Here is a 27,890-nt window from a genome sequence, read left to right on the forward strand (position 1 = left end):
CCTCACAGACTCCACAACCCTCACAGACCCCACAGCCCCCACAGCCCTCACTGACCCCACAGCTCTCACAGCCCTCACAGACCCCACAGCCCTCACAGACCCCACAGCCCTCACAGCCTTCATGGTCTCCATTGCTCTCACAGACCCCACAGACCCCACAGCCCTCACAGCCTTCATGGTCTCCATTGNCTCCATTGCTCTCACAGACCCCACAGACCCCACAGCCCTCACAGCCTTCATGGTCTCCATTGCTCTCACAGCCCTCACAGCCCTCACAGATGCCACAGCCCTCACTGACCCCACAGACCTCACTGACCCCACAGACCCCACAGCCCTCACAGACCCCACAGCCCTCACAGACGCCACAGCCCTCACAGACCCCACACCCACCACAGCCCTCACAGACCCCACACCCACCACAGCCCTCACTGACCTCGGAGTCCTCGCAGACCTCACAGCCCTCTGTAGGAGACCAGAGAAATGACTGACTGGCTCAAAACCACCAGGAATGGCCACTGCTCCATCCCCTGTCCCCTTGAGCCTTAGTTAGCCTCTGGGCCACACTGAAATGGTGGTGGCTGACCCATGGCCTGCCCCAAACAGCCGTGACTGACCCATGGCCTGCCCCAAATGGCCGTGACTGACCCATGGCCTGCCCCGAAATGGCAGCAGTTGATCCAGGGCTGCTGAGAGCCCTGACACGGTCCTGACTGGCCCATGGCCTGCCCCAAAATGGCGCTGTCTGTCCGCATGGCAAACCTTGCCCTGCAAACACAATCCAACACCAAAATGATATGTATTCCTGCCCCTGATGGACTTCAGCTGTGAGTTCTCAATTATTTTCAGATTAAATCAATCTGATATTCAAGTACCTTCTAGCAGTGGTATTTATTCAACCACAGATTAATTGCATTTTTATAACAGAGAAGCCTTTCCAAAGTTGGTCCTACTTTCATGCTTGCATAAATTAATTTTAATTCCAGCTTGGTATTTTACAAAGTCACATCCTTTGCACCACAGATACAGCACTGTTCTAGCCACCCTGCTTCCCTTTGTCCATTTGATAAATGGTAAATGTTCAAGAGTCCTCTTAAGCAAGTATAAACCACTGGTCTAAGCTAATCCCGTTTCTCTACCCCATGTTTAGTTTAAACCCTTTTGAAGAGACAGCTTTGCACAAACATTGTTGGAAGTTCCTCACCCATTGGTAACCAATGCAAATCCAACAGCACCTATTTTAAGAGGTGTCCAGCTAATGCAATGTGAGCCCCCACCAGTGCCTGCCCAGAACAAACTGGGAGCACTGGAAGAGCTGGCAGGGAGCAGACCCAGCGTGAGCAGCGATGCCTGGAGCTCTTGGCCTCACAACTCAGTGGTTCCCAGTCCAGGCAGTGACAGCAACAGCAGAGCAGGTAAAAGTTCCACTGTTAGTCAAAAGCGTGACTGTCACATGAGGGAGTCACAGGGTGGGGATGCTGTGCTGCTTTCTCATGTGGTTTAGAACATAATTCCCCGTGAAATGCCACAAAGAGAGGCAGGCTGAGCTGTAGAGCACATGGGAAGTTTAATTTTAAAAAATCCAGGTGGATCTCTGCATTCTGCTTTTGTTTGTTTTGTAAAAAGACAAGTTTAAGAAACAGCTGGTAAAAAATTATTTATGCAGGGGCCTGGACCCATGGTGTACATCTGCCACAGGAAAGGCTGGTGTGCTGGGCCAGGAGATGCAATTTAGAAAAAATCCTTATTCCTTAGGATAGACAAATTAATTCTTCTCCTCTAAGAAAGAAGGGCAAAGTTTTCCACAGTGTTTGCAGTTCTGCATGCTAAACAGCATTTGCTTCATGTACTGTATACACAGAGGGTCACATTCACTGCAGAATACAGAAATAAGCAAACAAAATCACATTAAAGGAGATAATCTCTGTTTCATTTAGTTAGCAGCAAACGGACATAACGATATGTTTATATTTGTAAATATAAAGTCTGAAAACATAAAAGAAAATACTGTATAGTCAATTATTATTGGTTTATGCTGAGGATCTTTCAAGGGCCAATCTGACCTAGAATACACAATCCTTTTAAGAATTTTTAAAAGTCTTTAAAGTAATTCAAACCCAAGTTATGTCAAAGCCATCTGAAAATGATGCCACATTTTTTCTTCTTGGGCTTTACAGAGCTGTCTGAATCCAAATGTCAGTGCATTACCCCAAATTTTTATCATGGAGAGTTGAGAAGAAGCTTCACCATGTGCAAATATTTAAAAGAGAGCAAAATCTGATTAAAAGCTTCAATTAGAAAATGTAAATATTTAAATATTTAATTAACTGCTGGTTCAAAACAAATGAATGAGACAGAATGAGACAGTGATGGCAGACATTTGCCTTGCTTCCTACCCAAATTCCTCATCTACACCATCATCATGTGGATTTCTTCCCAATATCCAGTCTAACCCTACTCTCTGTCACTTTTGAAGCCATTCCCCCTTGTTCTGTCACCCCAGGGCTTGTCTCTCTCCATCTTTCCTGTGGACTCCCTTCAGGTACTGAATTTCTTGATGGGTTTGAAACACTCTCCTAGAGCCAGCCATGATGAAGAGCAAAAGAAGGTCTTCTAAAATCTAAGCTTCCCCACGTTTGTTTGGGTGAATTTTACAAGATAGTTTGGGGTTTACTGAGAATCCCTGCACTGTAACAACAAAGAGCACCAGAAGGGATTGTAAAAACAGAACTAAAAAGTCAGCTGTGTGATAAATCAGAGAATCACAGAATATCCTGGCTTGGAAGGGACCCACAAGGCTCATTAAATTCCAACCCCTGGCTTACACAGGACAGCCCCAAATCCCACCCTGTGCCTGAGAGTGCTGTCCAAACCAAAGTGGGATGCAAACCTTGGGGCTGGAAGAGAGAGGTCCCGTGGCAGAATGAGCTCATCTCACATCTCATAATGCAAAGACTTGAAACAAAAGAAGGCAGATTTTCTTGAGCTGTGATTATTTTTAGAGTTAGTAGACTTGAGTGAATTTGGTTTACAATCTTCAAACAGAATATACATTCACATATAGTGTATTTATTTATGTTAGAATAGGAAAAACAGGTAATGTCAAGTTTTTTAAGTCAACTTTTGCCTTGATTAAACAAACTTCTAGACTAAGAAATTTTTTACTGATTTTTTTTCCCCAAAGAAATTATAACTGGAATTTTGATCCAAAAATAACACAGGAAACAATCAAAGTGAAGGAACTGCATTTTGTCTGATTTAGGAGTGCAGAGGCAAACTCCAGCAGCAGCCAGTGCATTTACTGATACTGATGGTTTCTCAGTGCCCATCATCTGCTGCATGTGGCTTTTCTCTGCCCTTGCATTATCAAGGAGTGTGACACCTATTACTGAGTTTTTCTTTGCAAATGATCTCTGATGAGAAACGTGAAATGGTGATGGGAAACTGAATGACACAAACAAGGTGTGACATTTAAAAATTAGTCCTGAATTTGTGGGGTTTTTTAATCCCACTGAAGGGCCTTGGCTGTGAGACTGTCTCTTTTCTCAAGGACACAGAGATACAGCAACTCAGGAGAGGCACTCTCTTCCAAAACAGTGCATCTTGAATTTCCTTGACCTTTAACAGTTAAATAAGTCCCTACATATTGCAGCTTCCTCACAGGAAGATCCAGAGGAATATTTTTACTTCTAGGCTTGCTATCTGCTAGACATATTTATCTAGACTTCTACATTAAGAGTATCAGAGTTGGAGAGCAAAAACATTCAAACTGATCAAAATAAAGTTGGACCTACGCAATTCTACTCAAATGGCATCAGAATGTGTTATCTGGTCTGCACATAATGTGTAGAGCAGGCCCAGGGTCTGTGAGTAACACAGGGAGGACGGCCAAGAAAAGGGAGAACTCCAGGAAACTTTTTTCCAAAACTTGGGAATAACATGACTATGTCAGGGAACTGATGTAGAAGTGAATTTCAGAACAATTTTCAAAGTGATTCCCTAATATCAAAAAGAGCTGTTTGCCAACAAATGAAATGGGGGTATTTTGACCCAGATTCTGTTCCTTGATGTGGCAGAGAGATGGAATAGAATTTTTTTCACTTCTAACAGTGTTTGATGGCCTCAAAATGGTTAACTAATGATAATAAATCTGTACTTAAAATGTAATTCAGTTCTGTAATTATATTTCTTATGCATGGAGACAGAAATAAACTAGAGGAAGAACCTATTAGCCCTTTTGCATGTATAATTGAACATGTTTGATATTACTGGGTAACCTTTGTAAGCAACTGGCTTTGAGTTTATGCAAAGAGGTGAACACTTTGAATACATAAATAACAATAAGAGAAGATAGGTTTTCGATTTTGTATTCTGTTCTTTTCTTGTTTGTGTCTGTTAGATGCAGTCAGACATCCCTGGCTTTATCTGGCTATCCATAGAAACATCTGAGAGATCTGACTTTTGCAACATTTGGGTGCAGTAATGAATAAGAACTGACATCAAATATCAATATTATTGGCCCAGCTAAATGGTAGCTGACATCCAACTGGACTGCTGAGGAGGTAAACAAAATTGAAATTTTGTTTTTGTTTAAAAACTGTCTGACACTATTTGCCCTTCAGTAAATCAATGGAGGAATGACCTAGATGCTGCTTGCATTTTGGCCTGGGGAGGTAAAATTGGGCAGTTGTTCTCAAGCGTATTTTTTATAGTCTTTTAGGTTTTCCTAATATAACCAGTAATTCTAAAAATATTTTTGTTTGTTTTGGGGTTTTTGAGGGTTTTTTTTTGTTTTAGGGAAACTTGGAAACCACTGTAATGATTCCTAAACCTTCAGGTATGACACAAACACAGCATGGCAGACACTTGGCATACTTTTATTTGGACACAAACACATACACACACACACACATAAGGAAACAAACCTTGTTCTACATTAAATTCATGACTCACCCAAGCATCTGTAGTCTTTATACTTCATTAGCATAGGTGATTTACCATTGCAAAGGAAGTACAGAGCTTGCATGAAACACTGTTTGGGCCATACCCCAGTGCAAAATAAATACCTGAAACATTTTTCTCTACGAGATTATTGTGTTATGGAAACACGGAAGTAAAAGGGATGGCAGCAGTAACTTCTAGGAGGAAAGATGCATTTTTCTGTGTCCTCAATTCTAAAGCAGTAATGTGAGTTTTGCTCAAATTTTCTCAAGCATTCCAATGGCAAAGAACTAACTTGGAAAACATCAGGATTTAAATGCTGCTGGAAGTGTTATCTGTTAAGTCCTGACACAACCACAAGTGCAGAGGTTTCTCCAGGGCACTGTGACTCCTGTTTCCCAGCAAGGCAGGACTCAACAAATAGGCACATTCCAGGTGCCAAGCTGGCAGTTTTGTTCCATAGAGAGCGGGCTAATTAGAGGATCTCTGTTCTAATAAGAGTTCTGGCTGCAAACCTTGCCCACTTAACAAAAAAACCCCTATTAACTACAGTTTCAGAGGCATGGTGTAGTAAATAACTCAGATTGAATCAGTTTCACAGAGCTTAATGAGGATTTATTCAATTTGTATAAATGCATAATTCTTTTTTAGCTTCTTCTTCACACAATACTCTTCGCCAAAAATAGCCCTTAATATTTGGACACATTGCCTGGATGGCTTTCTGATCTTACTAGAAAATTCATTCCATGTTCTTTTATAATTAGAATTTCATATTTTTTCTGAACTCCTTTTGGCACCAAACAGCCTGAGACAGGATTGCCACAAGCCCACTGAAGTGATGAAGGAGCCCACTCAAGCTGACCTGTGTCCCAGCAGAAAAAGGAGTGAATCCCTTGGGATCTCCCACCATCACAGCTCTGAACCCACAGAGTGTGACCATGTAGGCAACACTTCTGGCAATGGGATGTGCAGACATTAGGATATAAGAAAATAAACAAACAAACAAACAAACAATTTTAAAAAAATATATATATAAGTAGGGTTTTTTTCAGCAATCAGCCTTCAGTTTTGTCATTGTAGACTTCCTAGGCCAGGTATAAGAATTAGGTTGGACACCCTGGAAGTACTGTTGCACTTTGTCCAAACAATCCATGATCAATGTCCAAAATCTTTTCCATGAAAGTATTGTTGAAAATATAACTGTTTCTATAAAAATATTTTTCCTCATAAAAGATGTATTTTTAAACAAAAATACTGACACTCAAAACACCTTAATCAGCTTGCTCAGGGTTGAATATCTTAATTTTTTGGTGAGCAAGCACTAGAGGGTAAGAAAATGGTTCTCAAATGCTATAATGGCTGAAATACAGCACTTGCTTTGCTAGCAAGCCAGTGGGACAACTGTTACTTGTATAACTCAGGGCCACTACTTAATTTTTCAGTAGCAGAGTTACCTTATACAATTGCAATCACAGCCTCTGAAGTTATGTTCCCCACTCTCTTTGACCAGTGCTGCACCAAACATTTCCATTTTCACTAATTCAATCCCTGAGAATATAAACCATTGATTTTAGTCTAGAGTTAATGGAATATTCCTTACCAAAACTACATGCTTATCTGGAAGGTTATCAGCACGTGGTCCTTCAGCTTCCTGCTAATCATTACAGGTCACACGAGGCCCTTTGTAAATTAATACCCACATTAAAGACAGTGCTGTGGTATCTCTGCAGTATTTCCCTTGCCACGCTTGCTCCTGTTAAATACTCTCTGTTCCCCACCACAGTGTCTCAGGGCACTGAGAGGCAGGTTGAGCCTGTCAAATACAGACAGATGCACATGGCCAAGAAAGAATTAAGATGCCTTGGGAATTCCAGTTCCCCTCCCTGACATGAGTTTATCCCATACCTTCTGCTGTGCCAGCCCCTGGGGTTTGCCCTACAAACACACAGGGCTGGCAGAGCAGTTGGCAAAGCAGCAGCTGATACTGAGCAAGGGGAGAATCTTCAGGATCTCCTGCAGGAAAAATTAGTACTTTGTTCTGTCTGTAATGAAGGTGTCAGTGGGAGCACAGGGAGCAGGAACACCACAAAGTTATTTTTCGGGAAAGATGGTCTCTGAGAGAAAAAGCTGCTAGTGGCAGCAGAAACCAGCACATGCCTCAGTATTTCCACACGTGTTTTAAAGAGCAGTGTGGCCAGGAGAGCTGCAGGAATCATACAGCACAAATGTTTGGGTCATTTCAGATTATTTCATATGGCCTCTAAGAACCATTTAGAAGAAATTCCTCCCCTTCCAAAGTTACCATTCAGACAGCAGTCTGTCACCAGTCCTGGTCAAAATGTCCTTTCAGACAACAACTATAAATTAACCAGCCAGGGGAAAAAAACCAACCAAAAATTACATTTAAATAAAGTAATCAACGATCTCAAGAGAGGAGAATGGTTCAGACATCATACAATGATCAAAGGAGGAAGGAGGGAGCAGCAAGGAGGGGGCAGCTCTATTGTACCAGGCACTGGGGCTCTGGTCTGGCTGGCAGGTGGAACCACTCTGAGCCACCACTGATGCTGAATCCAGCCCCAGAGCTCTCTGTGTCACCAAGGAACAGGACAGTATGGGCCAGAGCAAGGAACATGATGGTTAAAGGGAATTAAAAAAGGAAATTCACATGCAGAACTTACCTTCTTGTTGAATGTAGCGTGATTACAGGAATGCACGTGACCCTGGAATGTGTAAACACGGAGACCCTAGGAATGAAACAAAAAGAGCATTTACATAAGTTACAGCAGTATAAGTTATTCTATAGCCTTGGTGTCAACAGGAAGACCTTGATATTATGTCTGTGTGAAAATCAAGACACACTGTGTGCTAAAAGGCCAGCTCCTGGTTGCTAGAGCAGGAACACATTTTGCACTATTGCTAAGGATGTATCTCCTTACTTCACATACTAGCCAGCAGGAAAGGTGCATTCAAATATCCCCAAGTAAATCCATCTCCCTGGCTGGAAGGCTGGAATTAGAAGGGGGAATCACTCCTTCCACAAGACTTAGCTCTTGCTCCCAGGCAGTGAGTGAGTACATGTCTCTTGATATTCCTCACCCACCGTTAAAGGCTTCCTTAAGGAATCACAGACATTAAATCAAAATTAATTATCTTTTGTCATTTCCCACATTAAGCCATAAGTGACCTACATAGTGCAGTAACATATGTCAGATGTCATCACTGATATTTGGCTTGTTCTCTCAGTACAGGAGCTATCCAAGCACAGTATCTCCTAAAAAACCTGAAATCTTCAGGATGCTAAGACAGGAGTATTGAAAAGAGATGCCCTTCTCTGTTTTCATAAGAAACCACTGGTTTCATGGATTAAAAAATACTTCCTGTTAAAAGTGAAGCCCAGCTTGGAGCAGTGCAATCATATGCTGAAGGACAAATTTTCACTCTAAGAAAGCATTTTATTAACACTGCAATTGAAAGACAGTTTGTTGCATTTTTTTCTGGAGAGCTGAAAAAACTCAAACACAAGGTCTGAAATTCCACAACTCATCCTGTTCCTGAATCAATCTCAGGAGCAGGGGTAACATAGGTTAATCATACCTCTGCCATGCTTTTGGAGTTTATATCATCAGCTTAATCCCATTTTTATTTTCCTGATGAAAAAAAAAAAGAAATCACTCCTACTCTGACACAAGAAATTTGAATTTTCTTTTTCACTGACAAAACCTCCTACATTTTATCACCAGCATGTCTAGCAGCATATTCTCACTGCTTGCAACAAGCCCTTTCAGAAAGCAGTTAATGAGGTTTGACCACAAAGTAATTCTGGAGGGACACTCCTCGATAATGCTCTGTGGTTCATATTATATCTCTGAACCACTTAGGAGAACTCAGTCCAACAAAGCAGCAGTTGAAGGGGATTACATTGTTGTTGTAAATATCTCAGGGGTTAAGAGCAAAGAGGGAAAGGAGCTGTTGAGGCTGAAGAGCAGTGTTGACGCTGGAACATATGGGGATTCATTATCTGCAGATAAATTCCAGTGGAAAATTAGAAGACAGTTCTTGAACAGTGAGATACAGAAACTTACTCAACTCCAAGTAGTGGGGATGAAAAAAAAATCTCATTACTATAAGAAGCTGCTTGAAAAGTCTGGAAATAAATGACCTTCTCCTGTATGTGATCTTTTGCTGGGACTCGGAGACCAAGGAGGCTCTTTCCAGTCTTGCTCATATGGCATTAGAATACAAATCTCTGATAAAGCCCAGCATTTAGTGCTGCTCAGAATTCCTTTTGTTTAAAAAAATGTCACCCAAAGAAGGGAGCAGGCAACTTTGGCAAGTGCCATTTTGTATCTCATTGTGTTTTGCATTTACCTCTCTTGTGCTGAAGTAGTTTCTGCTCCAAGGCCACATGGCTATTGTGATCATACTAGGAAATTGGTATTATTCCTATAAAAGGATTGCAAGGCAACAAGAGAAAAAGGCTCTGAACTATTAAAAGCTCTGTATTTAAAGAGCACACTATCCACTTTAAGCATAAAAAGGTCGTCAGAGCACAGTTCTTGAGTCCTTCATAGTTTTCAACAGTTATGAGGGGAAAGAGTGCTAAAAAACCCACTCCAAAACCCCTGCATATTTATAAGTTCAGTATTAGATATAGGCTGGATAACAGGGAAAGGTTCTTCCCACAGAGGATGCTGGGGCACTGACCAGGCTCCCCAGGGAATGGGCACAGCACCAAACCTGACAGAGCCCAAGGAATGTATGGACAACACTCCCAGGGACAGGGTGGGATTGCTGGGGTGTCTGTGCAGGGCCAGGAGCTGGATTGATGATCCCAGTGGATCCCTTCCAGCCCAGCAGATTCTGTGATTCTGTGATTTCTAAGTAATAAAACATGAACCAATAAATGCTGATACAAGGAAAACTTAAACAATTACTTTTTAATTACAAATTCACTGCTGGAATAGAAATAAGATTACACAAAATTCCCTAGGACTGACAGGCAAATTAATTTGATAAAGGTAACAGGATAGGAGACAAAGATAACATAAGCAGTCTAATGAGAAAAAGTGTCAAGGACATGAGATGTATCTTGTGGCCCAGCAGCGATATCGATTGCACCCAGCCCATGGTAACAAACCAGGAGTGGGTGCATGTTTTGCATGTAAAAAGTAGCCCTTGTAAAATAACTGCTGCTCAGCAGGGTGTACTATTTACCCTCAGACACTCTCAAATACCAACACACACACACTAACCTTTCCACAAACACAGAAAAAGCATTCCACAAACCAGTGGAAAAAAGAAAACCACATGGATGCTGCACAAAATGGATGTTAACTTTCAGCTTTCCCTCTATAAGTCAATTCAGTATAAGCCCTCTGAAAAGGATTTTAATAAAAGTTATAATAATGATAATAAAAGTAGACAAAGATAATAAAAAGAGACAAAGGTAATGGTTCTGAAAAGTGTTTCTCAATACTATCAGAACTTAATTTCCAAAATGCCACTTTATTTTTATTCAGTGCACAGCTCGGGTTTTCTTTACCAACAATGGGAAATCTGAGTTTTGCAAACATAAAAACAAATCTAGAAAGCTACTACTTAACTGTGGCTCAGGAAAAAAACCAAATAGTAATAGATATTCTGTGGACCAGAATTCAAGCTAACTCTGAGCTTTCAGCACCTAGATCTCAGCATTAAATCGATGAAATCCCTTTTGCACATGCATTCTTCTTTTCAGGCTTTAATTATAAAATAATCCACTGGAGCACCACCAGTGCTTCATGAAGTGTGGAAATGAACAGGATGCCCACAACCACTTGGGTGCAGCTGCCATTTCAATGAATTTCTTTAGGATTCAACTTGAGCAAGAACAAACATTTGGGACTTTTATCACAAGGAAAAGAGCAGGTAAAAAGAAGGAGATTGACATTAGGACAGTTCTTAGTTAGGGGAAAATTATGGTCCTTTTCTGTAGCCTGAAGGTGTCACTGACCATCGCCCTTTACAGAGGGAACAATCACAAACTGAAAGCAGGAACAGCAACAAAACACCAGAGCAGAACTCTGAAACTGGAAAAAGGCCCATTTCCCCCACCTCTAACCCATGGGGTCTATCCAGTCTCATTGCATGGGACACTCCAGCAGTATAAATCATGGAAAACATATTATTATTGTCAACTGAGTATTGATGGAAATATTAATGGAGGAAATCTGAGTTCCATTCCCTCCTTGAGCTATTGTCCAATTACATTAATAACCACACATTCTTCCTCTGCAGGAAATACACAGATAACAGCAACATTCAAAGAACACAAAATATAAAGTGTTCTGCATCATTGAGGTTCTGGGGTTGTTAAATTATTATTCACACATGCATACACATATAATTTTCCAGTCTGAAATCCAGAAATTAACAGTAGAATCAATGGTTAGAAACACCCTGGCATTATGCTGTGGAGTCTATCAAGCTCTCAGCTTCCCCTGAACTCAAGCATTAATTGCCTGCCTTGGACTGGAGCTACCTAAAAAACTCCCAAGAGGGAAAACATTCCTTGGTTAGAATGAAATCTGGTATTGTGGAAAAGCAGTCTGATCCTTGGAGCTATGGATCTGCAAGCAGTAATCCTGCTGCAAAGGTAGTTAAACAAGGTTTCTAAATTCAAATTATTTTTTTGTTCCTACTTTCAAAGGATAAAAGCCCAAGATTTGGGAATCAATAGTAAAATTTTGCTGTAAATCCTCCCTATTGTGTATCCACATAGATACAGGAATACCAGGGTAAGACAAGACGGGATGAAGACAATCATAATTAATTTTCTTCTTTGCTTCTTTGCATTGCAATAATTAAGTTCAACCTTTAACTATGTAACACAGCAGCTGAATCCTCCTATACTTTTTTTTAAAATCACCATTTCAGCATCAACAAAATAAAACTGCCAATACTGCAAGTACTTCTGGAGAAAACACACAGCCAAAACCAGCAGGGTGTCATGTTTCTCAAACTCTGCTCTTTTGGTTTTCTTTCTGGATTTTGAATGCCTGGCTGTACATGAACACCTCACATGAACAAACTTACTTTGCAAGTCCAGAATCAAGATAACAAATCCATTACATCAAGCTGGGTGTAATATCCTTGTCACAATAGGTAATTATGAGTTTGATATGAGCTTTTAGATAACATTTGAGTATGAGATTTATCTAAACAGTGTTCTGATAGGAGATTTATTTGTAATTTCTTGGTTCATTTAGAAATTAACTCAAAGAAATAATGTTCATTCAGAAGGACTAAACTGAGAAAAGTGTTCAAACCATGAAACACTCATCTGTGGAAATGTTCACCTCATTCTCTTTATTAAAAACAAACAAAATCACCCAACAGTTCTTCATGAAAGGATTAATTGTATTTGTGGCAAAACTAAAGTTCTGAGTTTACATAGGTAGAATTTTCCCTGCAAATCAAACACTGTAATGCTTTGGAAGCTCCCTTGGTTGGACTTGAACTTTTCCTAAAGCAAGGAGTGTTCAGTGTACTGTGATTTCTGGCTACTGACTCACTGGGAAGCTCTAACCTCCTCCTTCCTTATTGGACCTGTACAAGATTTTCCCATTTTCATAGCAAAGTGCAAAATTAAAATTGTGCATCCTTCTTATTCCCATGCCTTATCCACAACATGGCCTGTCAGCCTCAGCCAGCACAGGGGAGCTCCACAGGGAATGTGGCAGATCCAGCAGATCCGCTGTCCTCCTGTGCCAAAGGAAATCTCCTACATCCTTGCCATGAAATGAGTGCATGGAGACATCAAAAGGGACTTGGATCTCTTCATGAGAGCAAAAGGTTATGTTTAGGAGAGAGAAAACTCATTTTCATGGGTTATGATGGGTAAACACAAAAACTGTCTGCTCCTTCTATCTCTGCAAGACAGCTCCTTCCTCTCCCAGCCCATACCGACCACGTGAGGTTCAACAAGGGAAAAGGCACCCAGGCTGAGGCAACCCTGCGTGCATGGACATGGAATGAGATACTGGAAAGAGGCACCACAGAAAGGGACCTGGGGATCCTGGCCAGTTGGATCTGAGTCAGCAGAGCCCTGGAGCCAGGAGGAACATCCCTGTCCTGGGGAACAGCCTGGCCAGGGAGGGGATTGTCCCTCTCTGCTCTGGGCTGGGGCAGCCTCACCTCCAGTGCTGGGGGCAGCTTTGGGTTCCTTAATGTAAGAAAGATATTATGCTATCAGAAAGCATCCAAAGGGCAACAAAGATGGTGAAGGGCCTTGAGGGGAAGCTGTGTGAGGAATAGCTGGGGGCACTTGGTCTGTTCAGCTGGAGGAGATGGGGGAGAGACTCATCGGGGCCTGAAGCACCCTTGTGAGGGGAAGAGGAGGGGCAGACATTGATCTCTGTTCTGTGGGGACCTGTGACAGGACCCAATGAAATGGCCTGAAGTTGTGTCAGGGGACATTTGGGTTGGATATTTGGGGAAGATCCTTCCCTCAGATGATAAGGAGCACTGAGCAGGCTCCCCAGGGAATGGTCACAGCCCCAAGGTGCCAGAGCTCCAGGAGCGTTTGGCCAATGGTCTCAGGCACAGAGTGCTGGGGTGCCTCTGCAGGGCCAGGAGTTGTACTCTGTGATCCTTGTGGGTCCCTGCAGCTCAGGCTATTCTGTGTTAATAACCCATTCCAGCAGCCCCCTGCACACCCCCGGCTCTGTGTGTGCCCCCCAGGCCAGCCCTGCTTGCAGCCAGAGCCGCTCTCTCCATCTGCCCCCTCTGTTCCACCCAGAGGGCTGCACTCCCAGCAGGGCAGAGCTGCATCCATCTCTCATGGGCACAATCAGTGCAGTGCCCGAGCAGTGAGCACAGAGCAAATCTGGAGAGCAGTGTCACCATCTGTCACCACAGGGTTTACTCCATAAACTCGAGCACAGAACTGTCAGTGCAAAGTTTGCTTCTGTTCTCGTCACTTGGAATGGACCCTGGGGGGAAGAATCACACAGAGAAGGTTTCTGGGTGTTAGACAGGGGTAAGGCCAGGGCATTAGTCAGATCCCTTCCTTGGGAATAAAAAAAATCTGGGATTTTTGTCCCAGATCCCTTCTTTGGGGAATAAAATTAACTTGCCACCATTTGTGTGCTCTGTTACACAAGGATTCACAGAGGCAGGTGTGTGCACCAAAACTGAAGTACATCAGCTGATGGGCTTGTTTTTTTAAAAAAACTTTATTCACTACATCTTCCCAAAGAAATGGGAAATAATTTTCAATCTCTTTAAAATGCATGAACTTCTATAACAACTTTCATACAGTGATACATTAAAAACTCAAGAAGCAGCATTTTTCTAAATCTGGTAGGTAATAAAAACTAGAAAGAGAGCTCTGCCTGCCAGCTAAGCCCAACACCATGCTTTTCATCACAGACCAGCCTTTCTTTCACTTCACAGTTAGTAACATCTGCTATTAAATATATCAAAAAAACTTAATTAACCTTGCTCTGGAATACCCTTGAATTACCTCATTTGTGTAGATCTCAACTTTCACCTGAATCTGGTATTAATATACCTTTTGCACTGATGTTGCAGGCATATTAATTTTTCATAATTGGGACGAGAAGTATGTTTCTAGGCCAAGACCTTGTATGCTAAATCTGTTCAAAGTGAACCTCTGAGGCTCTCCTAAAAAACCTTAAAAACAGGAGTTTATAGTAGAAATGCTGACAGATTATATTCTTGCCAGCATAATATAACCTGACTCTAAGATAAATGTTTCATGAATTAAAAAAGTTGAAAAAGCTCCTCTGTTCAGCTTTGTTCTCTAGATGAAAGTGAATTATCTTTTTGTCTTCTACTGACACTTGGATTTTTGTACTGCAGTCTGCAGAAGACTGAAACCACAGGCAGTATTTAAACAGACATGACCGTGTGGGATTCTCTCGTCACTCAGCTCCGGTAAGAGACATCAAACTTCCAGCTCCATAAGGAGGAACAGAGGTTTTATGGGAAGCAGATCCTTGCCTGTAACTGTGAACAGGGAGAAATGTCACATGCAGTTGAAGAGATCACACATGAACACAGTCCCACCTGCATGGCCCCAAAAGGACAGGCAGGGAGGGCAGGAAGAACTGCCTTTGCTGGACCCATCATTCCTCTACAAGAAAATAAACAGTATAAAGAAATCCCTCCAAGATATTGAAATTCTTTCAGTGAGAGCAGAGCTGTGTATTACTGCCCTGGTTGGTATTGGCAGATGGGTTCATTAGCAGAAGCTGCTGAACAGACATCACCCTGCCAGCACCAGGAAAGCCAAATTCCACAACTGCATTCCTCCTCTAGGGTGTAACTCCGGGAATTTCAATGTTCCAGGCAGGGATGGCCAGGGAAATCCTGCTGTGAGTAATGTGCTGGAGCTCGTTAGCCACAGATTAACCCCGAAACTTTGCAGCACTTTCAATTAACTTAGCATTCCATTGCTTTGCAGAACAGACCAGCCATTTCCAGGAGAGCAATGCCTGAATGATAGGAACCTGGTAGGGCTGCCTAAAATTAAACACCACGAACTTTATTGCTTTAATGTAAAAAAAAGATCAAAAAGATGAATTATAAATGAGGAGAAGCTTCTGGTGGAATATAACTGAAAAAGTTACAAGTGTAGTGCAAGCCTAGAAAAAATACAAAATCATTTCTGTTGGCTTTGAAAATTAAATTATACGAAGGCAGAATAAAACAATGAATACTTAATTTAATTATATATAAGAAAAAGTGAGAGCACTACATGTGGGAAATAATTTCCTCCTTATCTATGAGACTATGAGAAGCTGCATATGTGTCTGAAGGGCTTTAGTGCTCTTAAAAACTGAAGCTAAATTTTGGCCAAAATACCAAATTGTTGTCTTCTGTGAATTCCTATTGGAACAATTATTTTCTTTTTATAGCAGGAGAAAGGAAAAACCAAGGGCTTTTACTGCAAAAGCCAGTACAGAGACAAAAGCAGGTACATACACAAGTGTGTTTATTAAGTAAGACAAGGAAGGTGGCCCAAACTTTAAAAAAAAATAAAAATTTCTTCTCTTCAAAGAGCCAACACAAATCAAGAGTAAGCCAGTAAGATCAAAGTTCTTACTTGTCTGACAGCTACTGGGAGAGGGTTTACTTCTATGGGAATAAAGGAATTTGTAAGACTGCTGCATTCACAGTGTGAATTTTGTTCTGGCAGTCACCACACATCAAATGCATCTCAGCCAGGTTTCAAATGGCAGATGCACAGCAAAAAAGATCAAAATAAGAACAACAAAAAAGGGCAAACCTAACAGAACATGGCTGCAGCTCTCTGCCACCAACCAGCACTGCTGAATAGCTTTGCAAAGGCAGGCTCTTCTTTGATCTCTATTTCTCCATGAACCAACAGGATGGGAATTGACTTCCCAAAGAAGGGGGCTTGGCAAAGCAACCAGGATCTGAATGGAAGGGGAAAGCACATCACCTGCTCACCATGATCTGCTTTTCCCAGCTACTGCTGCTTTGGGAATAACAGCATTGTTGACCTGAATAACCAGGATCAGAGAAGAGAATCCAGACTATTTGTCTAGAAACACTGACGAAGTTATTCATTGGAAAAAGAAGTCCCTGCAAGAAAAAATAAAAATAAGGAAAAAAAAGTGACTGTGCAGTTTAAAAAAAGTCTTTAAGTATCAAAATTAAAATTAAAAAAATCACCAATGGAAGAGGAGAAAACATTGCAATCAGCTCTTATAAACACACTGTCCACAGATTCTCTACACCAGATCCTGCTTCCACCATCTACAGATTCTGAACAAAAGGAAAAAAAATTCTTGTAAAAGCCCATCAAAAATATTCCCAATCTTCTGCAATTTCAAATTCAGAACTCTGTAAGTATTTGAAATCAAATTCACACCAACATTTTCAACAGTAGAGTTTTCTAGAGAAAAAAGGAAGTATTGCAAGAAGGTCTGGGTAGTGATGGGAGTAGTTCTATTTTTAGGAAGTTCTGCTGGATATCTAAGCTTTATTTTCATCATATCATTCCTGTTCCAAATAAAAACCTGTATTCAGTCCTGATACAAATGGAATTAGGCAAAACACCAATTTTGAAATTTCTACAGGCTTTAAAGAGTTTATTGATCACTCCACAACATAATTATTTTAATCAGTAAAAATATACTCTAGTGGTTTAGTTTTGTTAAGTTTACTAATGTTTCCCAATAAACTTAATGACTGAAAAGACATAGGAACAAATATAGTTTTTAATCCATCAATACCAGCACCAGAACTGGGTGACTGGACTTACAGGACCAGAGCATGCAGCTATTTATGTCACCTTCAAAGAAGCAGGAGTAGAAGGGTTAACTAGTAAATCTTTAGTGGGAATACCCCACAATAAAATGAAAAAATTAAACATATGTCATTAAAAAGTTACACATATGTACATAAATACACAATCTTTCATGTGCAAGAAGCTGTCAAATAAGGAAAAAAATCTGAAAAAAACATGCCAAAGCAACATGAAATTTTCCAAGAATGCGTTTGTCAGGAGCGATAACAACATTTAGCGTTTAGAGAAGCAAGAGCTCTTCACCTGTTTTAGCACCATTTTCTCTAGATATTCATGTCCTGGCAAAAGATTGCAGCAACACTGAAGAGGAGAAAAACTTCTGGCAGCCTTTGCAGAGGCCTCTTGTAAAATTACAGCATGATTACATTACCTCTTAAATTAAAGAAAAAGTTTCTCACAAAGTTCAGCCTGTCAGTTTTGCCAGGATTAGATCTGGGACCAAATGTAACTATGAGTGAGCTCAGTGCTGTATAAATATTAGATCCATTATTCAAACAGCTCACAGGACACCGCCAGCTTGATTTTACAGTCACAAAATCTCCCAGTGAAATCTCTGCCCTGGGATATCTCCCCAGGAAAGGAAGGGCTGTGCTCCTTGAGCAGCAAGGAGATGTAAACAGCAGAGTAGCAGTAAAGGAGCCTCAGACAAAAGAGCTCCAGCCTTGGGGTTGGTGAGTTATTAACAGCAGCCGGCTCTGTAATTGTCGGTGAAATAATCTCATTGACACATACAAGTTAGGAAATAGAGGGCTCATTAACAAAGCCTCCAGCCTTTATTAGATCATATAAATAACCAAGAGCGCCTGCAAAAGATCGATTACAGCCTTTAAACGTTTACTGAATCAGTGTTTAATTAAGACAATTTTAATATGCAAATCAAGCCTAATTATCATCATTTGTTAATGTTAGTCTGCCTGAGTTCTAAACAACTACAGCTGCAAATATGGTAACACCATCATATTTCTCCTGGTTTTTTTCCCCCTACAAAGGACTGCAGAGGAAACAATCGAGTTGCACTCCCCGTGTGTATGAATGCTTTCAACATCACATTTCCATCTACTGTTTGAAGGTCAAAAAAGTGCTCAGTGTAGCACAAAATGGAGTGGAAATGTTATGCATTTCTTCACCCACTATTCTGCAGAGTGCTTTAATTAATGTATTTCTTACCCCAACTCCTGTGGGAGCTTCATTTCATGAATATCTGCCCTTGTTCCATGCAGTGATTGAATGGGTGGGTCTCTAACACAGGCCTTTGCCACTCAGAAGCTGATATTGGGATTCTTTTTCTCTTCCTATTTCCTCTGCCCTGGGAATGGTAACCTTCCTATGTCACAGCACTATGGCAGAATCCCTGGAAATTAAAGTGTGAAACCAGCAAGAGAACAGCACAGCCTTCAGCATTGTGATGGGAGGAGCAGCCAGGGACAACAGAAATGTCTCTGTTCTGATTCTCCAAGAAGTCAAATTAAAGCCTCAAACCCCCCAGGAATTTGTTTTGAGAAAGAGGGTGCAGGAGCAGCAACCCAATCCTGGTAGAAATCATTCCCCTTTCCTGGCACTGCTGCTCTCCTGATGCCACAATGAGCTGCACAGATTAAAATGAAGGAAGGGAACCACTGCCTGCTGGGCACTATTGATTTGTTGTTGAATGCTTCCACTGACAGCGGGGGAAATATGAAACATTCCTGTTTGCAACGTTTCACACTATAGAAAGTCACTTCTTTGTTTTTCTTTGCCATTATGTTTTCTTTCCTCACATTCCCATTGCTTTGGAATCCTGCAGCTGCCAAGCCCTCAGCTGGTTGAGGGCAAAACTAAAGATTTCTGTTTTTACTTTCTGTAATATATTCAGTGTTTCTAAGGAAAAGAAGGGAAAAAAGGACATGCAGTTACCAAAGGCCATGAGTCTTTCAAGACAGAATGAATGTAATAATCAAAGGAGCAATGAAATACAAGAGACAACTTGAAAAGCCCCCAGTTAAAATGGGAGCAGAGTGGCTTTCACCAGCATTTGGACTGGCTGGTGGATGAAAGGGCACCCTACAGGAACCACATCTGGGTTCATCTTGGTAAAGATCTGTCAGCAAGTCACTTCACAGCTTCTTCTTGAAAGGTCTTCTCTACAGACAGCCTTGGAGAACAGGGCATGTCCAAGAAAATCGGGGCATGTTATTGCCCACACAGCAAGTTCACCCCAAAGTTGGGTGAGGCTAGAGCACAAATTTGGGCTGGGGGACAAATCTTTAAGTAGGAGGAGCCCCTGGACTGTGTGAACTGGAGGCAGTGAAGAGTCAAGGCTGGAGAAGAGGCTGTGAGACACAGGCAGGTACCAATTCCCTGTGTTCCCAATATGTCCCCAGGGGGAATTGTGCAGGGGCAGGAGGCTCCCACATGGACTAGCAACAGCTTTGGGAGCTGTGGGTGCTTGTGGTGAATACCTGAACCTGAGGAAAGCACAGGAGTTTGAATTGAATCAGGGAGAGCCTGAGATTTTTAGTCTTCTGAAGTTCTCCAGTAGCTGTTAGGAAAGATGTTGACACTCTCTTACTTATCCCTCATTAGAGAAAATGGCCAGGATTTTTGGAGCTGGAATTCCAGTGGGAATGTGTGTAAGGAGTGAAACAAATACACTTTCAGGAAATATCTGCAAATCCGAGAGCGGGGAAGGAGGACTGGAAAACAAGTGCAAGCTCAGGCAGGCAGGTGGAGGCTGTAGTAGGCTTGGTGGAGAAGTTCCATGCATGGAAAACAAATGCTTACACCATGGAGTTATTCCACCAGGACTAGGGCAGGGAAGGGAAAATCAGAGGAGCACTTCAGTTCATTCAGACCTTCCCTCAGCACTGCAATGCTGTCTTGGCTGGCTTTGCACAGGGGATGTTTCCCCAAGAGTCAGCAGCCCTGATGTGATGTGATGTGATGTGATGTGATGTGATGTGATGTGATGGGACAATTCATGGCTCAGAGTTCTCATTTCCCAGTCACCCTCAGGCTACTCAAGTAACACTGGACAAGAGACTTCCTTTTCTGTCCCAGCTGCAACTTCCCATCACGGGAAGTGCTGTGTCCTGGCACATCTGCTCCAGTTTTCCCAGCCACTGACATACAAAACCAGCTACAAGTGAGGAAAGTTCTCTTACTGAACAGTTTCTCTGCTGTCCCCACTCTTGGTTCTCCAGTTTAAACTTGCTATTCATATCAAAAATGCACTTTGACATCTTGTATGTTCCCATTATATGCAGTCAGATGTCCATTCACTTTGTATCCTGTTAAAGGTGATGGAAAGTTACCAACATTCCCAAATCCCCTCCTATCTCAGCAAGATGAAACAATTCCTGAGTCAGAAACGGATCTGGTAACTTCCCGAGATACACAGATATATCTCAAAGCAGGTATGACTGTCAAAACCCAAAGAGCTTTACAAATTAATTCAGAAAATAAATGATCTGCAATAGACATGCACATCAACAGCTCTGCTCCAGAGCAGTGTTCAGGCATCTTCCAAATTAAATGGTACTTCTTATGCAGAGATCATCTCTGGGCTCAGCCATTTGAACATCCAGGTTCAAGAACATTGTTAAAAGAACTCTGCAGGTGAACATTTTCAACACCTAATTTTGATTAGCAAAGAATGAAGTGCAAGCTAAGCTTTGTTTTTTCAGAAGGCAAAGGCAAAAAAAATGATACCTTTTTAAAATGAGAAGTGCCTTCTTTGATAAAAAGCTTTCATTTGGGTTTGATTACAACCTCCCAACATACTATTTTCATTTTTGCTCCTTCTGCTTTCCTGTCTCCCTCATCACTAGGGTCAGCATCACAGACATCTCCTGATCTGAGAAGCAAAGTTCTTTCATTAATTTTATTGGTTTAGTACTTTTCCATTTAAGCCAGAGCTTTACTGATTACTAAAAGACAGACAAGTGTTTTTTCCTTAAATTAGAAAAAAAATTATCATAACAAAAATATTTAACAAAAAGAAGCTCAAAAGGAAAACACATAAAGCCCTTTAAAATGCACATGACCTAGAACTTGCATGCCAGCTCTACAAATTTTCAAATAACATTCTAAAATCTCATGGTGTTGCATGGTAGAAAACAATATGGTACGAGAAGCTCTGCACTACAAGACACCACATCCTGCTCATTTTCTCTTCAGTGAACTGAAGTGCAGATAAATGACCCAGAAAGCAGCAGGAAATGAGGACATATCACCAACAGGGTTTTATGAATATTATTTGTTAGAAGACGTAACTCTCTTAACAATACCCGACCCGTGACTAATTTCAGGGGGTCAGGGTGATCTTTGCCCTCCACTGTGTAGGGCATTATTCTTCTCTAGAGAAGTTCAGAGGTTAATGAATAAAGTGCCAGCAAAGAAGAAATGAGACTGAGCAAGAAAATGCTCGTTCTTGGTCTCTGCTATAAATAATGCTCTCATTAAAATTCTGCCTTGGAAGAAAGGCAAGTCCATTAGTCTAGGAGCTAATTTTTACTGGCTCCTTAGATGTATGCATATTAAAAATTCAGTGTTTATAATTGCCAGCCATCAACCACCTAGTCAGTGCTGTTCTTGGAGTTTTTAATTATTTACTTCATTTGCATAGACACTCCAATTTATGATCAACCATTTGGTTATCAAGGGACAGTTTTAGTAATTCCTCTTTTGTGTTTTTATTTATTCCTTCTGTATCCCCAGCAGGAGGGCCGAGAGGACCTTTGCCAAGGCAGGTGGCAGTGAGATGGGCTCATCCTCAGTCTCCCACCCTACCTCATGGCCAGGTTCTAAGGACACCTGCTGAACACCTGTATCCCACCTTGGAGCATGACAAGGGGGTACAAGGAGAGCCCTCCTACCCAAAGCCTTCACCTCCACTTCCTCAGCTCTTGCTGAAGGCCCTTGCCTGGTTCCTTGGCCTCAGAAGAGGAGGGAGGAGCTCACACCTTGGAATGTGCTCCCTCTTTCACTGCAGGTGCTCTGGCACATTGTCCCAGAGCTGTTCTCCTTTGGGATTTTAGTCTGGGCTGTGTTCTCCTCCTCTCACAACCTCACTTTGCTCCCTGAGGATACAACTGCTGCGAAACCGCCTCCAGTCCCGTCCTCCCTCGGGACCAGCAGCCTCTGCTGTTCCTGCTCCTAAGCAGACACTCCGTGTTTCTCCTCAAAGGGCTGTCTGCCCAGTGCCTGGGGCACAGGAGAAGGAGAGAAAACCTTGGCTGTTCTGCAGTGGCACAGGAGCCCACCCCAAGCAGGTGCCCTGAGCAGCCTGAGTGCAACTTCTGCTGCCAGCACTCTCCAGCTGGACATCATTCCCCCAGGGACCACCAGCCCAGGGGGAACACTGAGCCCTGAAAAGCCACCCCGTTTTTGGTTCATCCTGAAAAACAACTGAATTACCAAACCCAAGGCATGCTCTCTGCCCTCAGAGCTCCCTGGTGGGCTCAGCAGCAATGGGAATGGTTGATTTGCCATCCTGGTATACCCATTGTCCTCCCTGTGTCCCCATGGCTGGTGACTTTTTGCAGACAGGACACCAGGCAGCAAATGTGACAGGTGGGTGCAGCCCTGCCTGGCAGGAAGGGAATTGATTACCAATCCTTCTTTTTGCCAGGGATCATCTCTTTGCTGCAATTCATACTTTTCAACAGCCAGCCTCCAGAAGGCTTTGGGGGAAGTGAGGGCAATGACACCAGAGACTACAAATCAATCGCTATTTTAGAGCCTTTTATTTGGTAGAAGCTTCCAAGCAGAAAACAGATACCAAAAATATATAATATATCCTGATTTTTTGTTAGCTGTTTCCTTTCCTTAAGCTCTTTTATGCCCTGTTTTTCTCTTGACACCACTGCTTACTTTGCTTTCACATCGATCTCTCTTACTACTTATTTTTCATTTATCCTTGATTTTATCTTTCTATCATCTTCCTCTCTCTTAACCTACACCATCCATAGCTATCTGGGAGGGAAGTATAACATGATTTATCTGCTCTACACTGTCATCTTCCCTCTTGTTCCATCCCAGATCCCTCTTGAAAATGGGACAGTAACAATGACAGAGGATGGAGTGAGGTCTGCCTAATTTATATTGTCTTGAAGTTATCACTTAGATCACTCTGCCTGCTTTTGGTCAGGGCATTTTGTGGGGTTTGGCACAGTAGGATGCACACAATAAAGAAAAATTCCAGGCATGGAATGGGACACTCCTCACTTGTGGGACACTTCTCATCAGGGCAGGAATTTTCTAAGGGCCATGGAAACAGTCCTGAGCACTCAGCCCTGATTTTACTCACATTTACACCTCCTCTTATGATTTAATTTGCATCCTGTTATTAACAGAAGTGCTCTCAACAAAAATTTACAGTGTGAGAAATAGACCTAACAATAAACCTGGACAAGGAACAGGTCAGTTTAAATAAATCAGCTGATATGACGTTGATAAAATAGTATCAGCAGTGCTGAAAAACACCTTTTATAAAGTTAAGGCTTACTGAATCAAAGAAACTCCCTGTTTTAAAATATTGATAAGATATAAGTATATTGTTAGAAATTGAAAAGTAGATCAAAATTGTCAAAGGGGAAAATCCACAATTCTGTAGACAGGACACAGCTCACGGGGGGTACAAGTACCCGAGTGACCCATTTCACACATCTTGATTTACAGGATATGGGATCCAAGTTCTGCTCCTACATCTATTCTAGATGAAATTGTTAACAGAACCAGTTCCAGTCAGACATCCCTGGCACTGCACACCCCCAGCTCTGAGCTCTGCCCACCTCAGAAATCCTTCCTGGGACTGAGCCCTCCCTGCTCACCCCTGGGATGGAGAAAATTTCCACTGGGATGCCACCCAATATGTGAGAGAATCTTCCAAAATAAAGATGTTTCCACAGAAATAATTGGATCAATCAGGTTTTTATGATTAAATTCTCTTCCCTCAGATAATATTCTAACCATGTTAAGAGTGATTTTGTGTTTAGGTCTGTAACATATCCTTAGCCTCTGTAATTATCTGGAAAACTATACTGTGTTTACTGTATTGATTCAACTATTGGAAATCTTGAGATTGCCATGAAATATTTCTTTTCATTATGCCATTTCTGAAGTCGAATATTGCTGCAAATAAATAGCAGGCAATTATTTTAATACCCTCTTACTGCACATTACTTATGAAGATTGTTCTAATTTGCTAAAGACACAACCAATTTATCTAAACAGAGTTATTTAACACCAGCATGGATTAACTTTATATAGCCAGGTACGCAGAACTATGGAACTCTTTCTTTTCTTGGTCTTAAATGAATGAAAAGAGTCAAAATGTTGACTTTTATACCAAAAAGATGTGCTCCATCAAAATCTCTGCTACTTTGGTGCTGCTTATAAAGCAGTTTGGTGCTGCTCAGGAAGTTTATATTTTATATATATAGATATATATAACATAAGCTCCATTTGTAACCTATGTTACCTGTACGTAAATAATTGATAATTTCCTCTGAGCTCATCTACACAAGGAAAGAAGATTTACAGAAATGGAAAACAATTTTTTGTGAAGTTTTTTTGGTCTTTGAATGCTGGCAGAAAGCCACTGTTTCCCTGAATCTGTAATTTTATGCCCCTGTGTTCAGCAGATGTTTATCTAAATCATTTAATTCTGTTTTTCTGGTTTAGACACATTTAGTATTAAGGAACAATCCCTGAGTAACAGCATACATTAAAAGTTAATTAAGAGGAAGTTAAAGAAGAATTATTTTTTCATACCCCCAGCAGATATTTATTTCATTTTGGCAGGTTAAAAAATAAAAAAAAAATTTGGAGAAAGGTGTGAGAACCAATGATACATATTTTTTGGGAAAAGCTTTATTTTCCATTTCCCTACATGATAATTAGGGAATGCAATCCACTTGCTAATGTTGAGTGAGTAAGAAATGTAAATTGCTCCATTAATTTGTTTAATAACCAAACTCTCAAAAGTTCTAAGTCAGACAGCAGATGGGGGCTGTCACCACAAACACAGCCCAATTTTGAACATTACACCAGTACACACAATTTACTGCCTCCCTAGTTATCATCAGTGCAGAGCAATGTCTTTATTGTTTTAGATTTAATGCAAATATTTACTCTTGATTACTCATAAGTGTTTCTGGGGTAGAAAAATATATTTAGAAGAGGTGTGCAGCCCCATACTCATATAAACACACTTTTGCAGATGTGTGGCAGTTGTTTAATTCTGCTTTACAGCAAGTCATGCTCCACTGGAAACTCCAGGGTCTAAATTAAAGGAAATATGTGCATTTGCCTGCAGAAAAGGGGTATTTTATGTATTAAAAAAAAAAAGAATAAAGAATACTCTTCAAAACTATAGCAGTTCTTGCAAACCCCATATTATAGATCAGAAAAAGAAAGGTTTTAGAGGGACCCAATTTCACCACAAAATCTACCCCTAAACCAAAATTATTCAAATATGTTACACATTTTATCCCAGAAAAAAACCTGTTTTTTCCCCCTCACAGTATCTTGCATTGCCTATCCCATTTCCTATGAGCCTGACTTTTTATAAACTCCAATTACACTCACACAAATACAACATATTTGCACTTTAACTGGGTCAAATCAATTCTACCTGCATTTCCAAATGCAGAGAGTTTCAAACTCAACTTTCCATCTCAAGCAGTAAAAGCAGTTGCATGGCACCACTGGATGGAGCTGGGAAGTGCCAGCTTTGGGCACAGGTCCTCACCCTTCCTGTAATTCTGTAAAAACGCTGTTGCTTTTGCACAAATCTCATATAAACCAGTTTAAATCAAAAGTAGGCCTTGGCACAGTTGTATCAGCACCCAGCACTGAGTAACCTCCTTTCCTGTGCCTTGTTCACAGTGCAGAGCTGGGCCATTGATGCTGGAGCATTGTCACCAGCACAGGAAGATCACAGACAAAGGCTTTGTCACTGAATGTCACTGAATTCTGCTTCTTGCCTACCAGCTCTGTCCCAGGGATTCCAATCTGAGTGTGATGTCTTATTTCTGAAAGATTATTGCTCCTCCACAAAACGTTTTCTGAGGGGAAAGAAACAATCAGCTGAGTAAGGGACTGGCATGTAAAATACTATCATTTGCAAAACACTGGCCTGAAACCCTCTTGGAGGCAGAGAAGCTGGGCTTGAGCCACAGGAGAAGGAAAACAGGAATGCCATAATCACATTTTTATTTTTAGAGAAAATGAGGAGCTAAATAAAGTGTAAAACCAGTCTTTACCGGTAAATCCTTTCTGCCCTGAAAGCCTCGCTGGGCAGAGAGGGAACAGCCAGTTCCCAGGGGATCAACTGGTGGTACCTTTTTGGCAGTGCCTCATTCCGCCTGTGCTGCTGCCAGGACACTCAGAGTCCTGAAACAATTAATTTTAGTAGTGCCACAGTGAACCATTGCCAGAAATCTGAACTTGAGAGACAACGATGCTGCTGCTGGAGATGGTTTTTCTGCTCTAGGACTGGAATCACCCCACAGTCATGAGGGGATTTGGGACTGCTCTCCTGAAAAGAAGCTCACAGACCTCAGCATGCCAGGAAAGCAGGACACAAAATGTCCAAACATAACATTTCTGAGGGGATTGGTGCACCCACAGTTGGATTTGTCATGGGATAGTGTGGGACACCGGGATTTATGGCAGGGATGAGTAACTGCATGCTGACTGCCTTGATAAATGTGTGTTTTTGAGCTATGTCTAATTGTTCCAAGAAAATAAAGGAGATGCCAGTATATACATGAGGAGAAAACATGCAGAGGAAGTTCTGTGAGCAATCCCAGGGTACTCAGAGGAGAAGCCTGTCATCATCTGAAGAGGCTAGCAAATGTTACAATGCAAGGAAACCTGGCTGTCACTGCAGTGACACAGCAAGTCACACCTCTGACTGGAACATGTCTCCTTGATGGACCCAGAGATGGAGACAGATGTCTTTCCATTGCTTCACACAAATTTCAGCATGCAATTAGCAGCAGATTCTTTGCTGCTGAGCGAGGGACACTTGGGGCTCTCAGGATACCAGGAGGGACAGCTCTCCACAGAGCCACTTCTGGTTCTGACAATCTCACAATTCCAGTGCCATCACACCACCTCATCTGCAAGGCAGCTAATGGACACGTGCTCCCATTTCTATGGGTGATGTGAAATCTCACCAGGATTGTCTCCTGGAGCACTTTTAAATACAACTCTACAACACAAATGCTCCTTCTTAGGTCTCCTCTCCAGCAGCCCATGCTGATGTCTCCCAATCCACATTGGCACTGTCCAACACCTGAAGCTCCTTCCCAAGACATATTCTGTCCTATTCTGTCCTATTCCTCATCCCACCTCCACTATTTTAGCAAGCAGGTCTGTCTCTCATTCGCATCAAATTAATCCTTTCCACAGAACTACCTAAAAATACGAGTGGGAAAAAATATTCCAGAAAGAGAGAACTGAACATGTTGTATTTTAGAGTATCATCCTGATGCTCCTCGGAGGTCCCTTCCAACTCAGCATATCCCATGATCTGCAGGTTGTTAGTACAGCACACTGACAGGGCGAGACTCTCACTTTTTAATGTGCTTTTCTCATCCCCAACACTGCAGCCCAAGGGGGA

At 41.7% G+C, this 27,890-nt stretch overlaps 1 protein-coding gene across 3 annotated transcripts in view; it reads right to left on the reverse strand.

Moving 5' to 3' along the window:
* SPAG16 (sperm associated antigen 16) overlaps nucleotides 1-27,890 on the reverse strand; it is a 359,993-nt gene that overhangs the window by 110,462 nt on the left and 221,641 nt on the right. For all 3 annotated transcript variants that reach the window (XM_033516153.1, XM_015635568.3, XM_033516152.1), the window contains exon 14: nucleotides 7,620-7,685. In XM_033516153.1, the coding sequence (XP_033372044.1) occupies nucleotides 7,620-7,685 (66 nt within the window). The remainder of the gene's footprint in view (nucleotides 1-7,619; nucleotides 7,686-27,890) is intronic.

The sequence above is a fragment of the Parus major genome, chromosome 7 (assembly GCF_001522545.3).
Source record: "Parus major isolate Abel chromosome 7, Parus_major1.1, whole genome shotgun sequence".
NCBI lineage: Eukaryota > Metazoa > Chordata > Aves > Passeriformes > Paridae > Parus > Parus major.